The sequence below is a fragment of the Rhincodon typus genome, chromosome 17 (assembly GCF_021869965.1).
Source record: "Rhincodon typus isolate 14 chromosome 17, sRhiTyp1.1, whole genome shotgun sequence".
NCBI lineage: Eukaryota > Metazoa > Chordata > Chondrichthyes > Orectolobiformes > Rhincodontidae > Rhincodon > Rhincodon typus.
The window spans coordinates 18943994-18965817 of NC_063348.1; the positions used below are offsets into that span (position 1 = coordinate 18943994).

General features: G+C 39.2%; 2 protein-coding genes across 2 annotated transcripts in view; one reads left to right on the plus strand and one right to left on the minus strand.

The window, feature by feature from the left end:
* Window positions 1-2546, plus strand: part of si:dkey-9k7.3 (circularly permutated Ras protein 1) — a 64869-nt gene extending 62323 nt beyond the window's left edge. Inside the window, exons 18-20 of the mRNA XM_020514695.2 lie at window positions 370-463; window positions 946-1002; window positions 2313-2546. Of these exons, the coding sequence (XP_020370284.2) occupies window positions 370-463; window positions 946-1002; window positions 2313-2423 (262 nt within the window). The 3' untranslated portion in view covers window positions 2424-2546. The remainder of the gene's footprint in view (window positions 1-369; window positions 464-945; window positions 1003-2312) is intronic.
* A 2691-nt stretch (window positions 2547-5237) lies between these two features.
* Window positions 5238-21824, minus strand: part of LOC109915092 (diacylglycerol lipase-alpha-like) — a 171269-nt gene continuing 154682 nt past the window's right edge. Inside the window, exon 8 of the mRNA XM_048607312.1 lies at window positions 5238-14303. Coding sequence (XP_048463269.1) covers window positions 13833-14303 — 471 coding nt within the window. The 3' untranslated portion in view covers window positions 5238-13832. The remainder of the gene's footprint in view (window positions 14304-21824) is intronic.

Below are 21824 nucleotides of genomic sequence, written 5' to 3' on the forward strand. Positions count from 1 at the left end.
ACAGTCAAGAGTGAAAGACTTTATTACTCTATTTACCCTGCAGTAGAAACTTAACTTTCATTTAGTAAAAGCACGACATCGTAAGTAAGGATGAAAAGAGGTGGTCATTGAGGTCATGCCCCAGAGTCCATTACCGTAAATGAATGTAGTCAACTGTTTTAGTTTTCTGTCAGTGTTTGGTGAATGTTTAGCCTGCACATACTGGTTGGAGAAGCAATGTAAACAGATTGGAACCTAATATCAAACGCAACGCACGTGCACACACACGCACACACACACATTCCTTTTGTTGTATTCTATAAATATAGCATTACACATACAAAATAGTTTTGGTTTGAAGCGTTACTGACCGACTTTGTCTACTTTCAGTGAAAAAAAACAGAACCAAAAAGAGGAAGACATTTATCAGAACTGGCTGTGTTCTGTGGCAGTTGTGTGTGAGGACCTGACAAACACTCAGCAGGTGAATATAAGTTTAGGCATTTTCCAGTGTATAAATGTAGTACACATGTACTGTCCCTGTGGCTCTTTATGCAGCATCAAATATAATTCAACAGCTTTGGTCCAAAGAAAGCAAGAGGTGGTGTTGTCCTTATACATGAATGAGCTTACCCAGTACTTTGAGCTATGGAGAATGAGAAGATCTCAGGTCCAAACTCTACTGAGCTAAATGCATTGGAATGTTATGGATCTTTGAAACTTTCAAATTCAGCTCTGATGTTCCAGCTAGTCAAGAGCCTTGTTAACATTCACCATCCAATCTATTTGGGAGTCTGGCATTTGTGTGAATCAGTTGTTCAGAAACTGAGGGAGAAGAAATAATGGGAAATATCACTCCTTTCAAAAAGGCTACTTCTTTGACACACTATCCCTTTAAAGTGTAATTTATCTGACATTTTGCCTCATGCAAAAACTGAGTTTTTATTTACAATTATCTTCTTTCAGGAGGAAAATATAGCACAAGGAAGAAATGAAACGGAAAACAGTGACTCTGTCTTTAAGGTACATTTCTACATCAAAAAGTTTATTTTCAGGCATTAGTTTGAAACCATTGGTGGCAGCCAGGGATGGTACTTGAAGTATTACAATTGACTAATTTCCCTGGGTTAGTGGAGAGGGGTGAAGCAAATAGGGTTGCCAATGAGACAAATTTAGCCATAATGCTTTCTACAGTAGAATAGCCTGACAGCTATTCAGGTTCACACAAGAAACACCAGTTACTGGAAGCGGCGCAGTAAGACTGCCAGTGTCTGTGAAACTACTCCAGTAAGAATTGGTGAGTTAAGCGAGGGGAGAAAACATCTTGAGGAGTGAAAATGATAAAATCATGTGAACAAAGTTTTATTCTTACACTTGTGGTCTGCTGCAGAAAAGGGCCATCCTCATATAAATTTGTTTGGACAAACATTTTTCATTTATTTAGAGATAATATAGTGATGTAAAATGCCATGGAAATGCATAGTTATATCAGGTGCATGTGCCATCATTAAACTTATTAGTGTTGTCAAACACTTTCCCATGAAGATTGTATCACTGTTTTAAAGAAAACAGCCACTCCCTATTAAGTTACTATTTATGAAATTCTCTATTTGGGCTTCAGCCAGTCCTGAAATCTACTTAATAAAATCAAGTTTAATCTACACTGTGACTAATTGAAATGAAGATACATTTCTATAATTTTCCTCCATGTTGCAGTTGCTACATATGCTGCATTGCTGATGTCAGTTAGACCAGAGAAATGAAGTTGTGATGTTGGTCTGTGAAGTATCAGGTGGCTTCAGTTCCAGCAGCAGAAGGAAAGTTCAAGTTGGTGTCTCTGGAGGAGACCACAGATTCTGCTTGATCTAGTGTGGTAGAGGAAAACTACTTTCTGGTTTAACTGGAAGAACCTCTTGTTCTTAACAGCACATAGTTTGTTAAATGTTAGTCACTAGTTACAGATTACACTTTCCTTTGAGATCCTAAACAGTTCTGTACACATATCCATATGACATCATTACAGTTTGTAGTGCTTACAGTACATCTCAGTATAAACTCTTTCAAATCCATACACAACAGGAATCAGGTCAGCACAGGTACGCATTTCATGGTCTTTCTGTCTTTCTTTCTCTCACTTTCTTTCTCAGTCTCTCCCACTGTTTAAAAGAGCACAATCTTTATTCACCATTCCACATCTGCCTCTTTGTGGACTTAGAAGTAGATGAACAAATAATTCCAACCAACTATACCATCCTAGTTTCTACCATCAATTGCCTTCAATATTGGAAATATTCACAGTAAATTAATGTAACTCCATCTTATATTCCCAACAGGTTTTATCCGATGAGGTTGCAAACATGGTTTATCGTCTGAAAAACGCAAAGAGCAAAATGCTGAAAAAGCCAGTGTCTAAACCAAAACCTACACTGGTGCCAATGCTTTGAATACAGATCAATTTGAAGTGGGAGATCACCTAAATATTTGTAATGTAAACTGTGCAATCTTTTCATTCATTTGTATTTTACAAAATATAGCCATTATGAAAATAAATTATATTTCAAAAAAAAGTTCAAGTTTTTGCAGCAAAGCGCTGAGACTGAATGCTTGAGATCACATTCTAGGAGTCCATCGAGCTAACAGCCTGCTTCCTTGATTTGCTCATGGTCTAAGCTGAACCACACAAGCTTTTCAGGATCACCTAAACAACAGGTTTTGAGCAATCTCCAAATTGAAGGCTTTAAAAGCCAGCAACATAAATACTTATAGGTTAAGTTGCAGCATATTAACTGTTTCCCTAGCATTTGACAAGTGCCAATGTGACAAGGTTCATTGGTACACTCTCTGGTACACTAAAGGCTGAGCCAAGAGTGGGGTGATAACTGAAGGCAGTTTGGCTAAGGTGACAGTGTTGATATTCCTGTTGCTTCAGCATTTGGGTTTTGGAGCAAGAATGTACTAAATTATGATCACTACTGTGCAAGAGTCAAAATACTTCTGCCTTTGGGAGCTCTTGAGAATTTCTCAATGCATATTATGTTTTCTTGGGGCTATATTTTCATTTTCACTTTAACTAACTCCTTTGGGGTGTTGGAATCAGATAGCATCTTCTGCTATTGTTGTTTTTGTAAAAAGGTCTTCTTCTTTAGATAGATGAAAAACATGTAGCAGCAAGTTCTGTTCTCGTTACCGACCTACATTAGCTCCCAGTCAAGCAACGTCAATGTTAAAATTCTCCTGTTTTAAAATCCCGTCACAGCCTCACTCCCTACCCAGTAATCTCTTCCAGCTCCCTAACTCTCCAAGATGTCAAGCTATGATTGCTGGCAATTGTCCTTTTAGATAAGACATTAAACTGGCCTCATCTAAATGTTCAAGTGACTACAAAATATCTTGTAGCGCTCTCCTAGTGTCTTACAGTGTCTTGGAGGGTGTCTTTTATGGGGGTGGGGGGGTGGATAGACAAAGGAATTCTCAGCTCCGTGTAACCCACATGGTCATTCCATGTACATAGTGTAAATAGTTCCTTCTTTAAACTTTGTTTCCTTTCCTGTTTGTAATTATGGTTCATTGGAAAAAAGAATGCCTGCTTTATGTTCTCTAGCTCATCTGTATGTTTAAATCTAATGTTACTGTTGCAACATGAAAATAGAGAATCTGGCTCTTTTCATTCACACTTACCAACACTGTTCCCTAAATCTTTAACTTCGTTTTGGTCATCCATTTGTCCACAACTGCTATTGCCAACAATCACGCAAATGAAATCTCAGCTTCACAACTCAATATGTAGAAGTTTATTTCATTGTCTATTCTAAAGCTCTCACATCTTATTTTGTATTGGCCTTTGAACATCAAATTGAAGAATCAGGCACAGACAGCTAAGAGAGAAGAATTAAATTAATGTGAAAGATACCATATTAAGGATATTTTACCTGCCAATTAAAGATTTTCTTTGCAAAGAAATGTTTTTGGATAAGTTCTCCCCATCAATGTTGAGCCTCCACACTGCTAATTCTCCAATCACATATTCTGTCTCTGGAGGATCGGCAAAATCAGGAACCACAGAATCTTTAGAGGAACAGTTCCTCAAGGAATCTGTTCCTTCTATTTTGAGGTGACTGATCTTTAATTGGTCACTCCCATAATTGAATCTTTGTATGTATTTTGATGGCTCTTGAGAGCAAGTTTGTCTGCTGCCCCCGTGTAATTTGAGCCCTGCTGGTCTAAGTGCTTTGAATCTGCCCTTACAAGAAAGAAGATCTGGCACATTTATCGTGTATGAGAAGATGCTTGAAATGCTGGATAGGTTTAAAATATGAGAAAGAAGAGATATAGGAAAGGCTTCCTGAGCTTGGATTGATGATACTAGTGATAATTGGGATATATCTGAAGATACTTAGTGAAGCAAGTATGGAAATTCCAGAGGTACTGGCCATAATTGTCCAATTTCCTTAGCTACAGAGGTTGGTACTAGAGTACTGGAGGAGTACAAATGTTATATGCTTGTTCAAAAGAAAAGCATGTAAAGATAAACCCAGTTGCAGCAGGCCAGTCAGTTTAGCTTCAGTGCTGGGAAAGTTTATAGAAATGATAATCTGGGACAAAAATAATGGTCACTTGACCATCTGTGGTTTAATTCATTAAAGGCGAATTGTGGGCTTTTTGAGGAAATCACAGCGAATTCATGGGGTGTACAAAGATTTCAAAAAGGCATTTGATAAAATAGCCTATGACATAAAAGGGACAATAGCAGTCTGGATTAGTTGGTTCGAGTGACAGGAAAAAGAGAATAGTGACTAATTGTTTTTATTTTCCCACAGACTAGTCGAAGGCAATATAAGGAAAAGCTTTTCTCATGCGATGACAGATTATGACCTTGAATACATTTGCTTGACAGTATAGTGGAGGCAGATTCAATTATGGCTTTCAGAAGAGAATTGGATAAGCATCTAAAAAAACAAAAAATCACAGAGTAGGTTAGCTGAATTGGTCTTGTTGAGAGCTGGTTCAGACCTAATAAGCAAGTTGGTGTCTTTCTTTGGTGTAACCATTCTATGATTCTATGCTAGAGAATGCATGCTTGATGATAGACTGAACAGCTGAATACTCTGCCAATGTTCACAGCCTATGTTCACACATGAATCAGAAACATCCAGGCGTACTGCCAGTAGCATCCACAGAACAGTATCTCACTGAGGATTCAGCAATTTTAAAAAAGGGGATGAGATCATATTGGCTAGTTAACAAATGAAGCACACCAATTTTCTTTGTACAATTTATTAACAGACATTAGGCAGCCCCATTGACATCAATGGAATAAAGAATCAAACATGATGTAAAACGGGCAGCCATTCATTGCCATCCATTTTACACGATAGGTGAAGAATGATTTCACGGCATTATCTCTTACAATTAAAATAAACACTTTACAATAAAAACGAAGACAAAAGTAAACCAGGATACATAACAGAAATATGCAAACCAAAAGGTAGCTACCATCTGAATATTAAGATACAGATTATTCAATGCATGCACTGTGGTAACACTAACAGGATATTCACACTCAAGAGTTCAGTAACATTGTGCGCTAGTTGATCTATGGAATTATAGGATAGACAATATTGGTCAACTAATCATGAAATGGGCTATTATTGGCTGTTGTGCCCCGAAGTGAAGTAAAGTAATTGATACAGCAGTAGTTATTGCATGGTAGATGCATACAGCTGTGTACAGATTCATCAATTACAAAACTGAAACTGATTATTAAAAGAAATAACTGTCTAAAGTAAGGTTATTACATTTTACCATAACTGTTTCTAGTCTAAAGTGGGATGAATAGCAACCAGGCCTAAAGGAAATTGTACAATAAAATGCAACATACCTTAAGATTGTGTCTGAGTTGGTACTTTCCATTCTATTATACTGACATTCTATTATACGGCTAGATTCTCCTATTAATTACCAAAGAGCAGAAAGTCCAGTTCTTATGTATTAGTAAAAAACAGATATAAACCAAGCTTGAACTGTTCCTGCAATTAGATTCACATTTAATTAGGATTCTACTTTATCATACCAAAACAAAACACTTCAACCAACAGTCATTCAGCTAGAAATGGAGTACTGGTACAGAATAGCAGCCACGTTCCTCCAACTTTAAAACAAAATTCCTAAAATTAGAAATGAAAAAAACCACAAATACGAACATAACCCACTTAAGTCTGAAAAGCAGTTTCAATCTTTATGTTTTGCTGTATTACTTTTAAAAAGTTGTCAGTTTTATCATAGGTACAGATTACATTAAGATGGAAGGTCCTAACAGAGCATGTATTGGAAAGACAGTCAGCTTGCAATCCACTGTTTTCTTGAATTAACAGATGTGCTGCTTACAAAAATGTCAATCCTTACCGTTGCCAGGAAAGCCACACAATCCTCATTAAATATGAGTGAATACTGATCAAAGTAATGAAACAATCTAGTAACACCACCTTTGTTTCGCACGAGGAAAAAGGGACATTACTATGCATGTTCCATGTACCAATTCTTAAAAATACTGAATAATGTGTTAAAACTTTCACCAACAGTGCAGAGATCTAAAATAAACAAATATTTGCCCCCTTTTCTTCATCTGTCCAGAGTCAGAAGAAAGCCGATTCCTCAAAAACAGAGAAAATTGGAAAACAGAAACCTTTCTTTCTCACCAAAATATTACTCTCTTATGTAACATATACTTCTCCTTTACTCAGTTCTAATACTGCACTACACATATTTATATATATTCATATATAAAATAAGATGGTCTCGGGATTACAATGTCCCTGTGTATTAAATAACTGGGATGAAAACACTAAAAATATTTCTGAGAAATATCACACTTCAGGCACTTAACACATTATCAAATTCTCCTGTCTGCTATTTCAACAATGATTTGTTCTATTTAACCAGATAATTATTTTGTTTCGATTGCAAATATATTAGACTTTCATAGAATATAGCATATATAACAATAAGGTAATAATAGGTCTCAATACCAAGTATTTCAGCAGATGTTGTGAAACCTATCCTAATAGTACAACCTTACGGTATACAAATGCTGACAATGGTGAAAACAGCTATTTTTGGCCTCTATTTTTATTTTTTATCTTCTCTTAAACAAAGTCAGTCAGGTTCCTATATCTGATCTCTGTTCAGTGCCTTCTGCTGAAGCAAGGTGTTAGGCGAGGGCAGCCAAGTGTTCTCAGCTGTGAAGTTCTTTATGACTAAACAATTTGGCATTTATCTAGATCCACACTTTAATGAGTAAATATGGAAGGGTAGTTTGTGTCCACTTAACATTCCTTCAGCAACAATCCTCAATTCTAGGCAAGAAAAGTCAAATACAAGTGTCGTAAAAATGTGAAGTTTGGTTCCCATGCACTTATTGAAATGTTTTACACTGAAGGAAGTAAATTATAAGACTACAGAAGTTTAGAAAAGAATACTATTTACCTTTCATTGTTTAGTGAGTCTGTGAAATAAAGCACTAACCTATGTAAAAGAAAGATCTACATTTCTAAAGTACTTTATCAATGTTTCAGAAACTTAGCATATTTGATTAATTACTAAGAACTGCAAAGAAATTTCCACAAAACCTCACAAAAAGCAATTAGATGAATAAGTTGTCAATGTGTTTTTATGGTAGTATTGATTGAAGGGTATGTTCAGACAAGTCACCAGGCAAATTCTGTTCTTTTTAATAAGGCCATGGGACTTGAACAGGTAGGCAGGTTCTCAATTTAACACCTTAGCAGAAGGTCAGCACTGCACTGAAATGTGTGCTGTGACCAAGCAGCTCATTTCTTGGTGAAAGATTTCAACCTGCAACCTTCTGAGAGCTCTATTAATTGAACCAAGCTTACAATACAGAAAACCATTATGCAAGACTACATTCCTCACGTATGCAAACAATGAAGTTGAGTCCTGCACTCATCTCATCTGCCAGCTGTATAAATACTACAAAATCTATTCTCAAAAGCATCTCCTCTGCTACCAACCAAGGTGTTTATATATATAATTGTTGCTAGATCTGAAACTGAGACACAGAGCAGTGCGGTACCATACAGCAGTTAATCATTCCCTTTTACTTGAGTAAACTGTAAACAGACACACAACTGTACATAGATGCCAGAGTAGAGTGATTATTACCCTTTAATCCAGAGTGCATTGTTGATGTAGAGCAATTAATTGCACTCCTGGCATGTACACATGCCATACATTCTGCTGAGTGAATTGCATCTTTAAATTGGTATACATTGGGCACATTAGGGCACTTCAAGACTATGTACACCACATTTTAGGTTTCTACATACACCACATGTTAGGTGATAAAACTAATTACACAGTATCATTGACAGTGAACACAAACACTTGTCCTGTGCCCACAGTTAGATCAAAAGTATACACAGTCATCAGTCACCATTCTTGTAGCTGCTGCAATTCAGCTACAAAAGAACATATACACTCCATCCTCTCCCAAAACACACCCAGCTGCATACATATGGAAGTGTAAGAAATTCCATGTGACATTAGTTTCTAAAATAATACAGAAAAAAGTTTTAAAATGTCTAAAATTAGTCAATGATTTAAACTTGAAAGAAGGAAGTTTACAATTGGCCTTAACATCAGTAAGCTTATTCAAAGAGCCCATTCCTGATCAGAGTTTGTAGACTTTGAATGGAAAAGGAATGGGCTGACTTTGATGCAGTCCAAATAGCTTCCTAGCTAAGTTAATGCATAAAGCATGACAAATTGAGAGCATTTCCAAGATATGAGCTTGTGCCTTCAAGAAAGGAGAGAGAATTTTAACAGAGTTAAACAGAATTGTCCTCACATGGTTGGGAAAAAGTTTCATCTTTAATTTCCAAACTTCATTGTATTTTTTTTAAAATACTACTGCTTTCTGTTTTCTTTATCATATTTTTACCTCTATTACAGAACATTGCTATTTTTGTTTCTCTCTTGCCTTGCAATATTTGGCTTGTTTCTTTCTTGATCAGTGTACTGAAAACAGATTTAACTAGAAAAATATACCAACCTGATCTCCAAGATTTTTCTAAAATCCTTCATTTGAATAATATCAACTTCAAGTCTTAACTGTTGTGATTTAACAGGCCATAGGGTTGGGAAGCCTGCTGTACACATGTCCCCCAAATTTTAGCTCCACTTAAGACTGAAATTAAAAGAAATTCCTGAAAGCACTCAGAGGGTCCGGCAATATCTATCCAGAGAGAAACAGAGTTAGCATTTCATATTAACCATTCTGATTAACGGTCATTAGCCTGAAATGTTAACCTTCAGTCAATAATGCTGGCCCATGTTGCTCTCTGACCAGGGAAATCAGCTGTGTGTGCACATACTTGTTTGAGTCATCAGAATCTGAATGTCAGCTTGAAGTTAACATTAAAGAGATATTAAATTTCATTTTTAAAGTTTCCAAGTTCTTCTTGCCTCTTTCTTGCATACATGGATATGATACAAGAAAATGTTGGTTTTATAATAAGAAATATTTGTCTTATCTCTAATCTCTGACATTTCTTTATCCATTGGAACCTTTCTTTCTCTCCTTACCTTTGCAATTTTGTTGAGATCACTACTCCTCTACATTTCCTTTCTTCTTCTTGTTAACCTAAATGCCCACCTTTCTCCCCTATTCTCTCTCAGACTCTCATTCTTCCACATGACACCAAGTTTTGGGTCTCCTTAGCCCCCTCTGTCTTTCCATCCCCCTGAAACTGAGTTTTCAGAACCTTAATGTTCATTTACTTTGTTTTTTTGTGTTATTTTAAACTTTGGTGACGTCCTGCACTAGTTCTTCACCTAGGTTGGTATAATATTGTAGACTTAATACCCAACAGTCCTATGTTATTAATACCTTATTGTATCTAAAATTGTGTCCTAACACCTCAAATGTATGTGTCTTAATAGAGTAAGTCTTTGTTTCTGGAGAAAGTTCTTTATCATGCCATCTTCAGAATTGAAAATGACAGTTTTGTTTATTATTATTCTATATTCAGAAAGAGAATAGATATTATTGCTACAATACTTTCTGCTGTGCTTTGACTGTCAGCACCAAGTACTCAGTTAATCCACTCTGCCTCCAATAATATACAGTACTTCAGTTCCAAAGTCACAAGAACACGCCTAATTGCAATGTACATTCTTTTTAATTCTCACCCTTTAGTCCTCTCACAAATTTGTCAATTTAATGCCAGCCACTATCACATTGGGAGTAATTTTGTGCCATGTATCTCTGATTACTAGAAACTGAATTGAGATCTCCCTTCTCCAGTACTCTTCCAGGCAGCAGGCAATATTTGGTTCTTGATACTTTTACACAAAATTCCATCCAGTGAATTTCAATTAAGATACCAGAGTGAAAGACCAGTTCCTAACCTACTGCACCATTTACTTTCACATTGTTCTTTGAATTTTATGATTTCATTAATGATTAAAACCATTGGTTTTTAATAAAATGAGCTGAATTATTTAAAACATTGGGGTAAATCCTGTTAACCAACACACTGCAATATTGTGTGCTACACATTTTGTGCAATAAACTTCATTAGGGCTTCAAAATGTTCTTCTCTACCTTCTTCTTTGACAGAAGGACAGAACCTATAATTATCATGAGAGATTTAATTTAAATGGTGCTGTTTAAACTGTTGTCGGTGTGCCTCTCACCAAAACTGATGGAAGGAAGACTGCTCTTGTGGTTTATAACTCCATCTAAATCGTTCAGTAAAGATTATATTATCACAGCTTAATTTTAACCACCCATAATTCTAAAGATCATTACGTCTGACTATTTCTAAAGAACACAGTCTACATATCAGAGAGGTCAGTACAGAATTTACAAGCTAACTATTCCTGATGCTTCAGCTAGATAATGCAAGCAGTAACTCAGTAATACAGAAAAGGAAATTTCCATGCATGATATTAGCCTGTGCTGAGTTAACTGATCTTAGCCACAGCACTGTTAAAGGCATTACAATCAGTTTCAGCATACAGTCTACTTACTGTGGAGATAGGAGACAATTACATACAACTGTCTGTATACTGCAGGCACACACTACAGTTACACAGCAGTCTAAATACTGTAGGTACAACAGACAGTTACAGATGACTTTATATATAGTAGACACAATACAGTTATATGACAATCTAAATACTGCATGTTGAGGAGACAGCTACACACAGCGGTCTATATATTATAGGCACAGGAAGCAGTTACAACTATCAATATATAGATCTAGTTCAGGAAATGTATATACGTGTAGATGTCTATGTAATTCTCCAGTACCTACATGTTTCTGTGTGTATAGCTGTCTCCAATGAGCACAAAACTGCCTTATCTAAGAAAGTCCTCAGGTTGGTAACACTTATGTTATTAGTACACTGAAACCAATGGATGATATTTAATAGTAATGCCTATTATTCTTACTTGGTGCTGTAACTTTACTGCACTCTCAGTTGTAAGAAGAAACCATTTTGTCTGAATACTGAGAAAGGAGCAGGTAATAAAATTGTAAAATGGAAAATTGGGCTTTGATACATACCTATTAAAAGAAAGGCAAGTTCAGGAGCAATATCTTTTGTTTAGAATACTCCACAATCTTTGCATTTTGTAACTAAAAAGACAGGTCCTGAAATTTCAGAGGTTCTTGAGCTCTCCAACCCCTCTGGAGAGGAATGGCATTTGAAACAAAAAAGTACTTTGAACAAAAGAGGTCCTAACGGCCATTGCATAATTTCTTACAAACCCTTACAGTCACTCCTCAACCAAGAGTGCAAATTATGAATGTCCTGGCACCGAATAAACAACTGAGTACATTCAATTGGAGAAGTAGGAATAGAAGAGAAATCCTTTCAGATACTCTGACAGTTTTGATACAAGGAAACCCATAGAATTAAACACAATCAGAAAGTGAAATATGGATGAAATTTCAGATTAACTGTCAACAGCAAGTGGCTTTGACCCATTAAGATAATGAGTTGCCAAACCATGAAGGACTCCGATTTGATCCTGAGACTGTTTAGAATTACCGGGTGTTCCAGAGTTTCTGAACGTCTCTGGATGGAGACTGAGATATAGAAGAAAGAAAATGTCACGATTGCTGATCAGCAATGTCTGTTAGAAAGACTGCACGTGAGGACACAAGTTAAGGGTATGACCGAGTTCAGCTGGGATACCACAACAGTGAAAATGGCTTTTCACTCAATACTCCAGCTTACTCATGGGTGCTTGATAAAGGACCAGACTATTAGCAGCCTTTGAACCACATCCCAGCTTGTGTCAACACCTTCAAAACTGACAGAATTAAGAGGGCAAATTAAAATAATGTGACATTAATTTGCGACTTGTAGGTAAAATATTTGATTTTTATATTTTGGTATACTTTCATTCTGAGCTTAAATTCTGTGGAATGCTGCATGGCAAAAACAGAATATGGAAGTGATTTTCTGAATACATGATACCAGCAAGGAGCCCCGACCATCAGTTACACGTTTCTGAATTTAAGCACTCTACTTCCCTCAATCTTCTCTCATTTGGCAATGGTCCCCATCACAAATACTTATGAAATTATTCTCTACACAGACGTAACATCACTGTGGGTTAGCACCAGAATACACTAAATGCAAAAAACAACCGCATTGAACTTCCCCCTAAATCACATTACAGTAAAGGGTAGATCTTTCCCACAGCGCCTGGCCTACAACAGTGAAAATAGGTTATTGTTTAAAGATTGAAACACATCACATTTTTTAAAGGAAAAACATGCCATCACAATTTAAAATTAGGTCCCTCTAGTCACTGCAAACATTACCCAGGGTATGAGTGTTACATGAATCAGCATATAGCAATTTGTACATCACAAACAAAACACTACAAAAACTGCAACACAGAAAATTATCACTTGGCCAACAACCCTGCGTCTGTTCTTCAATTGGCGGTGCCTATTTTAATCCCAATTCCCTAACAATTCCTTGAAGCAAAAAACATTTGTACAAGAGGTAGGTATTGTAGAATGTGAATCAGGGCCAGAGTGGTCCCCTGGACTAGTACTGATTTCCTCAGGAGGTCAAAAAGGAATTTTTCCTGTTTCCCCTACCACTCCGATTAACTGGCCTGGATTTGTGTCTGGTTTCTCACCTCACCCAGAAGGATGGGATGGGAATGTGCTCATTATGTTGTGCAAGACATTATATCTATTTGGGACAGGCTGAATGGACCAAGAGATCTTTTCCGGTTTGTCATTTTCCAAATGTTCATTCATCCTTTCTTTTACATTTTTCCCTTTCGAATATTTTCCAATTCCCTTTAAATGTCATTATAGTTTTGTTCTGAAATTATGTATCAAACAACTAATATTAATTATAACTCCTCCAAATACTACAAGGAAAGGGTATTTAAGAACACTGTTAATGAGAATGACTCTGAAATTAACAATGTCATAGAATTCAGTTTTGCAATGCAAGATCTGCTCATTCTCTGATGCTAGGGATACTTACTAAAATGAATTTGGGCCATTTTTATCTCCTTACTGACGGGAAGGGAGTTCACAACTAAAAAAAAGTGTAGTATGATGAGAACATCTAGCTAGATTTCAGTTGGAGTAATGTCTGTCCTGGTTTCAACCACTGCAATTACACCTTTTTAACTGCAGACTACTTCTTGGAGGTAATGATAAACTAACACAGAAGCAAACCAATGAAAATAAATCATGTGGCTCTAAATTAGATCACACCGTTGTTTTCCAGGTTTCTGTGGCTATGGAACTCAGGAATACATTGTTATACTATTGGGAGAGGAGGTTTGTCCCTCAGTTCATCTTTCTGATATTCCTATCATTATCATCCTTGCATTCCACAACCGACAGGGAAATGAGCATCTGGGCAGCATAGTAAGTGGCCATGATGATGGCCCGGGAGTAAGGCACAGGGAAGCAAAACTTATTGACGGCAATGGTAAGGTCAGACACCATGAAAAGTACGGCTCCGAGGCAGGCACAGAGTTTGGTCCATGTCCAGAGGTCGTTGAAAAGCTGCACTCCTGCAATGGCTCGCCAGCCCATGAATCCAATCAGAGCGATGTAAACTGCCACCAGATAGGTGAAGGGACCGGAAAGATACGGGTAGAGCAAGCAGTAAGATATTCCACAAATAACCACAACTCCACAGCCAGGTTCAGGATTCAGGGGCTTCATTCCAAAGGCTGAGGTGTAGAGAATGTGCGTAATTGCAAACATGAGCAGGCCTGAGGAGTCAAAAACAAAGCAGAGTGAATAAAACAACTTTTGGATTAAAATATAAAGATCAGAATTAAATAAAAATTTGCAACACTGGAAGTTTAAAACAAAGATAGGAGATTTTAGAAGTTTTTTCAAAATGCCTCTGTTGATAAATAAATGTTGGACAATCGGTCATTCAGTTCTAAAAGGTTCCTGGTTTGATTTACAAACTTCCATGAGTTAGCTGATCAACCGATGGCAATACAACTGGTTTCAACACTTATTGGCTAGAGGGAGGAGAATCAAAAATCAAATATGGTTCCCACTCCAATGACCCCTGCTCATAAAAAGTGTGCAATCCACTCTGGTCAAGAAAAAAAGAGGCATATGTCAGGTATAGACAGCTGGAATCCAGTGAATCCCTAGAGGAGTATGAGGGCAGTTGGAGTATAATTAAGAGGGAAATCAGGAGGGCAAAAAGGGGACATCAGATAGCTTTGGCAAATAGAGTTAAGCAGAATCCAAAGTGATTCTATAAAAACAGTAAGAACAAAAAAGAGTAACTAGGGAGAGAAAAGGGCCTCTTAAAGATTAACGTGGCCACCTATGTGTGAAATCACAGGGAATGTGTGAAATACTAAATAAATATTTCATGTCAGTATTTACTGTGTAGAAAGACATGGAAGCTAGAGGACTTGGGGAAATAAATAGTGATGTCTTGAAAAGAGTTCATATTACATAATAGGAGGTGCTGGAGGTCTTAAAATGCATAAAGGTAGTCAATTCCCTGGGACCTTATCAGGTGTTTCTCAGAACTTTGAGGGAAGCTAGGGAAGAGATTGTTGGGCACCTTGCTGAGTTATTTATATCATCGACAGCCACAGGTGAGGTGCCGAAAGACTGCAGATTGGCTAACGTAGTACAATTATTTAAGAAAGGCTGTAAGGAAAAGCCAGGGAACTATAGACTAGTGAGTCTTATGTCAGTGGTAGGCAAGTTGTTGGAGGGGATTCTGAGAGACAGGATTTACATGCATTTGGAAAGGTAAAGACAAGGGATTAGGGATAGTCAACATGGCTTTGTGCATGGGGAATCATGTGTCACTAACCTGATTGGGCTTTTTTGAAGAAGTGACAAAGAAGATTGGTGAAGGCAGAGCAGTAGACATTGTCTATATGGACTTCAGCATTCAACAAGGTTGTGCATGGTAGACTGGTTAGTAAAGTTGGATCATGTGGGATCCAGGGGGAGTTATCCAATTCGATACAAAATTGCCCTGAAGGTAGGAGACAGAAGGTGGTGGTAGAGGTTTGTCTTTTGGACTAGACGCCGGTGACCAGGGTTGTGCCACAGGGATTGGTGCTGGGTCCACTACTTTTCGTCATTTATATAAATGATTTGGATGTGAATATTGGACGCATGGCTAGTATGTTTGCAGACGATACTAAAATAGGTGGTGTAGTGGATAGTGAAGATGATTATCTCAGATTACAACGTGACCTTGATCAGATGGCCAATGGCAGATGGAGTTAAATTTAGATAAATGTGAGGTGTTGCATTTTAGTAAGGCAAACAAGGGCAAGACTTATACAGATAATGGTAGGGCCCTGGGAAGTGTTGCCGAACAAAGAGACCTAGGCATGCAGATGCACAGTTCCTTGAAAATTGAGTCACAGGTAGACAGGGTAATGAAGAAGGCATTTGGCGTGCCTTCATTGGTCAGAACATGGAATATTGGAGTTGGGACATCATGTTGCAGCTGTACAAGACATTGGTGAGGCAACTTTTAGAATACTGCGTGCAATTCTGGTCGCCGTTCTATAGAAAAGATGTTGTTATATTTGAAAGGGTGCAGAAAAATTTACACGGATGTTGCCAGGACGGGTGGGTTTGAATTATACGGAAAGACTGAGTAGGCTCGGGCTTTTTTCCCCTGGAGTGTCAGAGGCTGTAGGGTTACCTTGTAGAGGTTTATAACATCATGAGGAGCATGAATAGGGTGAATTTTTCCTAGAGTGGGGAGTCCAAAACTAGAGGGCATAGGTTTAAGGTGAGGGGGAAAGATTTAAAAATGACCTGAAGAGCAACTTTTTCACACAGAAGGTGGGAGTGTGTATGGAATGAGCTACCAGAGGAAGCAGTGGAGGCAAGTAAAATTACGACATTTAAAAGGCTTCTGGATGGGTATATGAATAGGAAGGGTTAAGAGGGATATGGGCCAAATGCTGGAAAATGGGACTAAGTCAGATTGGGATGTCTGGTCAGTGGGGACAAGTTGGACTGAAGAGTCTGCTTCCTTGCTGTATGAATCTATGACTCTGAGACAGACGGTGGTAGTGGAGGGTTGCTTTTCAGACTGGAGGCCTGTGACCAGTGGTGTGCCACAAGGATCGGTGCTGGGTCCACTGCTTTTTGTCATTTATATAAATGATTTGGATATGAACATAGGAGGTATGGCGAGTAAGTTTGCAGATGACACCAAAATTGGAGGTGTAGTGGACAGCAAAGAAGGTTACCTCAGAGTACCACAGGATCTTGATCAGTTGGGCCAATGGGCTGAGGAGTGGCAGATGGAGTTTAGTTTAGATAAATGTGAGGTGCTGCATTTTGGAAAGGCAAATCAGGGCAGCACTTATACACTTAATGGTAAGGTCCTAGGGAGTGTTGCTGAACAAAGAGACCTTGGAGTGCAGGTTCATAGTTCCTTGAAACTGGAGTCGCAGGTAGATAGGATAGTGAAGAAGGCATTAGGTATGCTTGTCTTTATTGGTCAATACATTGATTATAGGATTTGGGAGGTCATGCTGAAGCTGTACAGGAGATTGGTTCGGCCAAGTCCAACTTTTGGAGTACTGCGTGCAATTCTGGTCTCCCTCCAATAGGAAGACAGTTGTGAAATTCGAAAGGGTTCAGAAAAGATTTATATGGATGTTGCCAGGGTTGGAGGGTTTGAGCTGTAGGGACAGGCTGAATAGGCTGGTGCTATTTTCCCTGGAGGGTTAGAGGCTGAGGGGTGACCTTATTCAAGTTTATAAAATCATGAGGGGGACGCATAGGGTAAATAGCAAGGCCTTCCCTAGGATGAGGGAGTCGAAAACTAGAGGGCATAAGTTTAAGGTGAAAGGGGAAAGATATAAAGGGGATGTTTTTGTACAGAGCGTGTTGCATGTATGGAAGGAGCTACCAGAGGAAGTGGTGGAGGCTGGTACAATCACAACATTTAAAAGGTATCTTTTACCGTGGGCAGTACAGTGGCTTCGTAGTTAGCACTGCTGCCTCACATCGCCAGGTACCCAGATTTGATTCCACCCTCGGGCGACTGTCTGTGAGTTTGCACACTCTCCCCGTGTCTGTATGGGTTTCAGCTGGGTGCTCTGGTTTCCTCCCACAGTCCAAACTTACGCAAGTTAGATGGATTGGCATGCTAAATTGCCCCTAGTGTTCAGGGATGTGCAGGCTAGGTAGGTTAGTCATGGGAAATGCAGGGTTACAGGGATAGGGTAGGGGAATGGGTCTGGGTGGGATACTGTTCGGAGGGTCAATGTGGACCTGCTGGTCCGAATGGCCGGTTTCCACATTATGGGGATTGTATGATTCTATGATCTGGATGGGTATATGAATGGGAAGGGTTTAGAGGGATATGAGCCAAATCCTGGCAAATGGGACTAGATTTATATAGGATATCTGGTCGGCATGGACAAGTTGGACCAAAGGGTCTATGTCCGTGCTGTATATCTCTATGACCCTATGAGTCTATGAATGGGATTGATGTTACACATCATGATATTGAATAACTCAGCAATACAGGCAGTCCATAGTTGCAATACAGACACTTGGAGAAGGTACCAGGACGGTATAACATATTAGCATGGATAAAGTGCTAGTTAGCTAACAGGAAGAAGGGAACAAGGATAAATGGGTCATTTTTGGGCTGGCAAACTGTTTCATCTCAGTGCCACAGAGATCAGTGCTGCAGCCTCAACCATTTGAAATTTACATTGATGGCTTGGATGAAGGGACTGAACGTCTGGTAGCTAAATTTGCAGGTGGCATAAAGATAAGTGAAATAAACATAAGGACACTCAAAGGGATATAGGCAGGTAAAGTGTGCAGGCAAGAATTTGGCAGTTGAGAGTATAAGATGGGAAAATGTGAACTTGTCCATTTTGGTAGGAGAAATTGGAAACCATTATATTATCTGAATGGGGACAGACTACAAAACTCTGCGCACAGTGTTTTAGCAGCTGGTGCAAGTGATTAGGAAGGGAAATGCAGTGTTTTTTTTTATTTAAAAGGGCTTCAATAATATAAATAGGGAAGTGTTGATGTAACTGTACACTGCCTTTAGACAGAGCATATTTGGAGTACAGTGTACAGCTTGGTGTCCTTAAAAAGATACAATTGCATTACAAACAGTTCAGAAGAGATTCACTTGACTGATTCCTGAACTGAAGGGGGTATCTCATGGAGGAAAAACTGAGCAAGTTAGACTTATACCTATTACAGCATAACAGAATGATCTTATTTAAACATACAAGGTCCTGAAGGAACTTGATAAGGTAGCTGCTGGGAGGCTGTTTCCCTTTGTGAGGGGAGACTAAAACAAGCAGACACACTTTGAAAATTAGGGGCCTCCCATTTACAATTGAGGTTAGGAGAAACAGGGAGAAAGTTTATGATGAAACAAGAAAGGAAGGTGTAAGGTTGAAAAGCGATAACCAGTGGGTTTCCACAGGGATCAGTGCTGGGACCGCAACTGTATTCAATATATATTAATGACTTGGAAGGAAGGAAGTGCACGTAACAAAGCCAAATTTGCAAAAAACATAAAAATATGTGGAAAGGCAAGTTGTGAGAGGGATACAAAGAGACATTGATAGATTAAAGAAGAGGGCAAAAAGTTCGAAAATGCAGCATAATATGGGAAAATGTGAAGTTGTTCATTTTGGAAGGGAGAACAAAAGAACAGAATAGTATTTAAACGGAGAAAAATCTGCAGAAAATTGCAACACAGAGAGGCTTGGGGGTCCTTGTACATAAAACAGAAAGATAAAACACAGGTGCAGCAGGTAATTAAGAAGGCCAATGGAATCGGCCCTTATTTCAAGGGGGTTGGAGAAGAGTAGGCAAGTCTTTCTACTGGTCAGACCAAATCTGAGTACCACGAGCAGTTTCGGTTTACCTTATTTAAGGAAATATGTTATTTCATTACAGTCAGTTCAGAGAAGGTTCACTACGATGATCTCTGTATGGAGGGATGTCTATGAGTAAAGGTTTAACAGGTTGGGAAACTACTTATTGGAATTTAGAGAATGAAAGGTGAGTTTATTGAAACATTAAGGGGCTTGACAGGGTAAATGCTGAGAAGATGTGGAAAGATTGTTTCTTTTTCTGAAAGAATTTAGAACTGGGGTAGCTGTTTAAAAGGAAGAGACATCCTTTTAAGATAAATGAGAAGACAATTTCTTTCTCAGAGGGTCAGGGTTGGAAATCTCTGTCAAAAGTCAGTGGAAGTAGAGTCCTAGGATATTTTCAAAGCAGATAGATTTTTGGTGAGCAAGGGGTGAAAGGTTATCAGGGGTAGATGGGAATGTGGTAGGATCAGATCTGGAATAATCAGATCAGCCATGATCTTACTGAATGGGGGAACAGGCATGATGAGTTGAGTGGCCTATTGTTGCTCCCAATTCCTATGTGCCTTGTTGCTTTGGAGGTTGACTCCCTTCAAGTGATCATCCAATTTCCTTTCGATATTCTTGATTGTTTACAGTTGCACCACTACTGACACCATTCAGGCTGAAAAACAGCAACGACTTGCTGCTTTTCTGTCCTTAGACAATTATTTTTCTCCATTTGAATACTGACCCTCCTACCTCATAAGTCTCAATTTCATAAATCACTTCTTACCTTCTGCTTTAACTGCATCAACATCACAAACTAATATCCATATTCTGCCACCATTTATACAGATAGTGCTAGATAATCAAGTACGATCTGCTAAGGTGCTAATTCTAATAATGTAAATGTAAACATGAGCCCTGACGGATCTTTTCACGTTGTACCTTGTCAAATGGTTTCTTAAAATCCATATCCACATTCCATTCATGAATCCTTTCTGTTACTTCAGCAAAACAAAAGATGCCATTAGATAGAGCCGAGCCTATCCAATTCTTCCTCATAAAATGACCCACCCATTCTAGATATGAGTTCAGTAAACGTTCTTTGAATTGCTTTCAATGTGTTTGCATCTTGCCTTAAATAAAGAGACCAATGCTGTACACAGTACTTCAGAAGTAGTTTCAATAATACCCTGTATGACTGAAGCATAACCGCACTAATTTGTATTTAATTCCCAACTGTATTTCAATTCATGCACGAGAACATACAGATCCCTCTGCGTCCCAGTGGTCTGCAATCTCTCTCCTTAACTAACGGTTTTACTATTCTCCCTGCAAAAATGGACAATTTACATTTTCCTACTTTATACACCATTTGCTAGATCTTTGCTGATGCACATATTGTAACCATATCCCTTTGTAGATAACAAGGTGTAGAGCTGGATGAACACAGCAGGCCAAGCAGCATCAGAGGAGCAGGAAGGCTGACGTTTCGGGCCTAGACCCTTCTTCAGAAATGGGGGAGGGGAACGGGGTTCTGAAATAAATAGGGAGAGAGGGGGAGGCGGATAGAAGATGGTTAGAGGAGAAGGTAGGTGGAGAGGAGACAGACAGGTCAAAAAGGCAGGGATGTAGTTAGTAAAGGTGAGTGTAGGTGGGGAGGTAGGGAGGAGATAGCTCAGTCCAGGGAGGACGGACAGGTCAAGGGGGCGGGATGAGGTTAGTAGGTAGGAGATGGGGGTGGGGCTTGAGGTGGGAGGAAGGACAGGTTAGGGAGGCGGGGACGAGCTGGGCTGGTTTTGGGATGCGGTAGGGGGAGGGGAGATTTTGAAGCTTGTGAAGTCCACATTGATACCATTGGGCTGCAGGGTTCCCAAGCAGAATATGAGTTGCTGTTCCTGCAACCTTCGGGTTGCATTGTTGTGGCACTGCAGGAGGCCCAGGATGGACATGTCGTCTGAGGAATGGGAGGGGGAGTTGAAATGGTTCGCGACTGGGAGGTGCAGTTGTTTAGTGCGAACCGAGCGTAGGTGTTCTGCAAAGCGGTCCCCAAGCCTCCGCTTGGTTTCCTCGATGTAGAGGAGGCCATAACGGGTACAGCGGATGCAGTATACCACATTGGCAGATGTGCAGGTGAACATCTGCTTGATGTGGAAAGTCTTCTTGGGGCCTGGGATGGGGGTGAGGGAGGAGGTATGGGGGCAGGTGTAGCACTTCCTGCGGTTGCAGGGAAAAGTGCCGGGTGTGGTGGAGCTGGAGGGGAGTGTGGAGCGGACAAGGGAGTCACGGAGAGAGTTGTCCCTCTGGAAAGCAGATAAAGGTGGGGAGGGAAAGATGTCTTTGGTGGTGGGGTCGGATGGCAGATGGCGGAAGTGTCGGAGGATGATGCGGTGGATCGGGAGGGTGGTGGGGTGGTACGTGAGGACGAGGGGGGTTGTTTTTTGGTTTTTATGGCGTGGACGGGGGG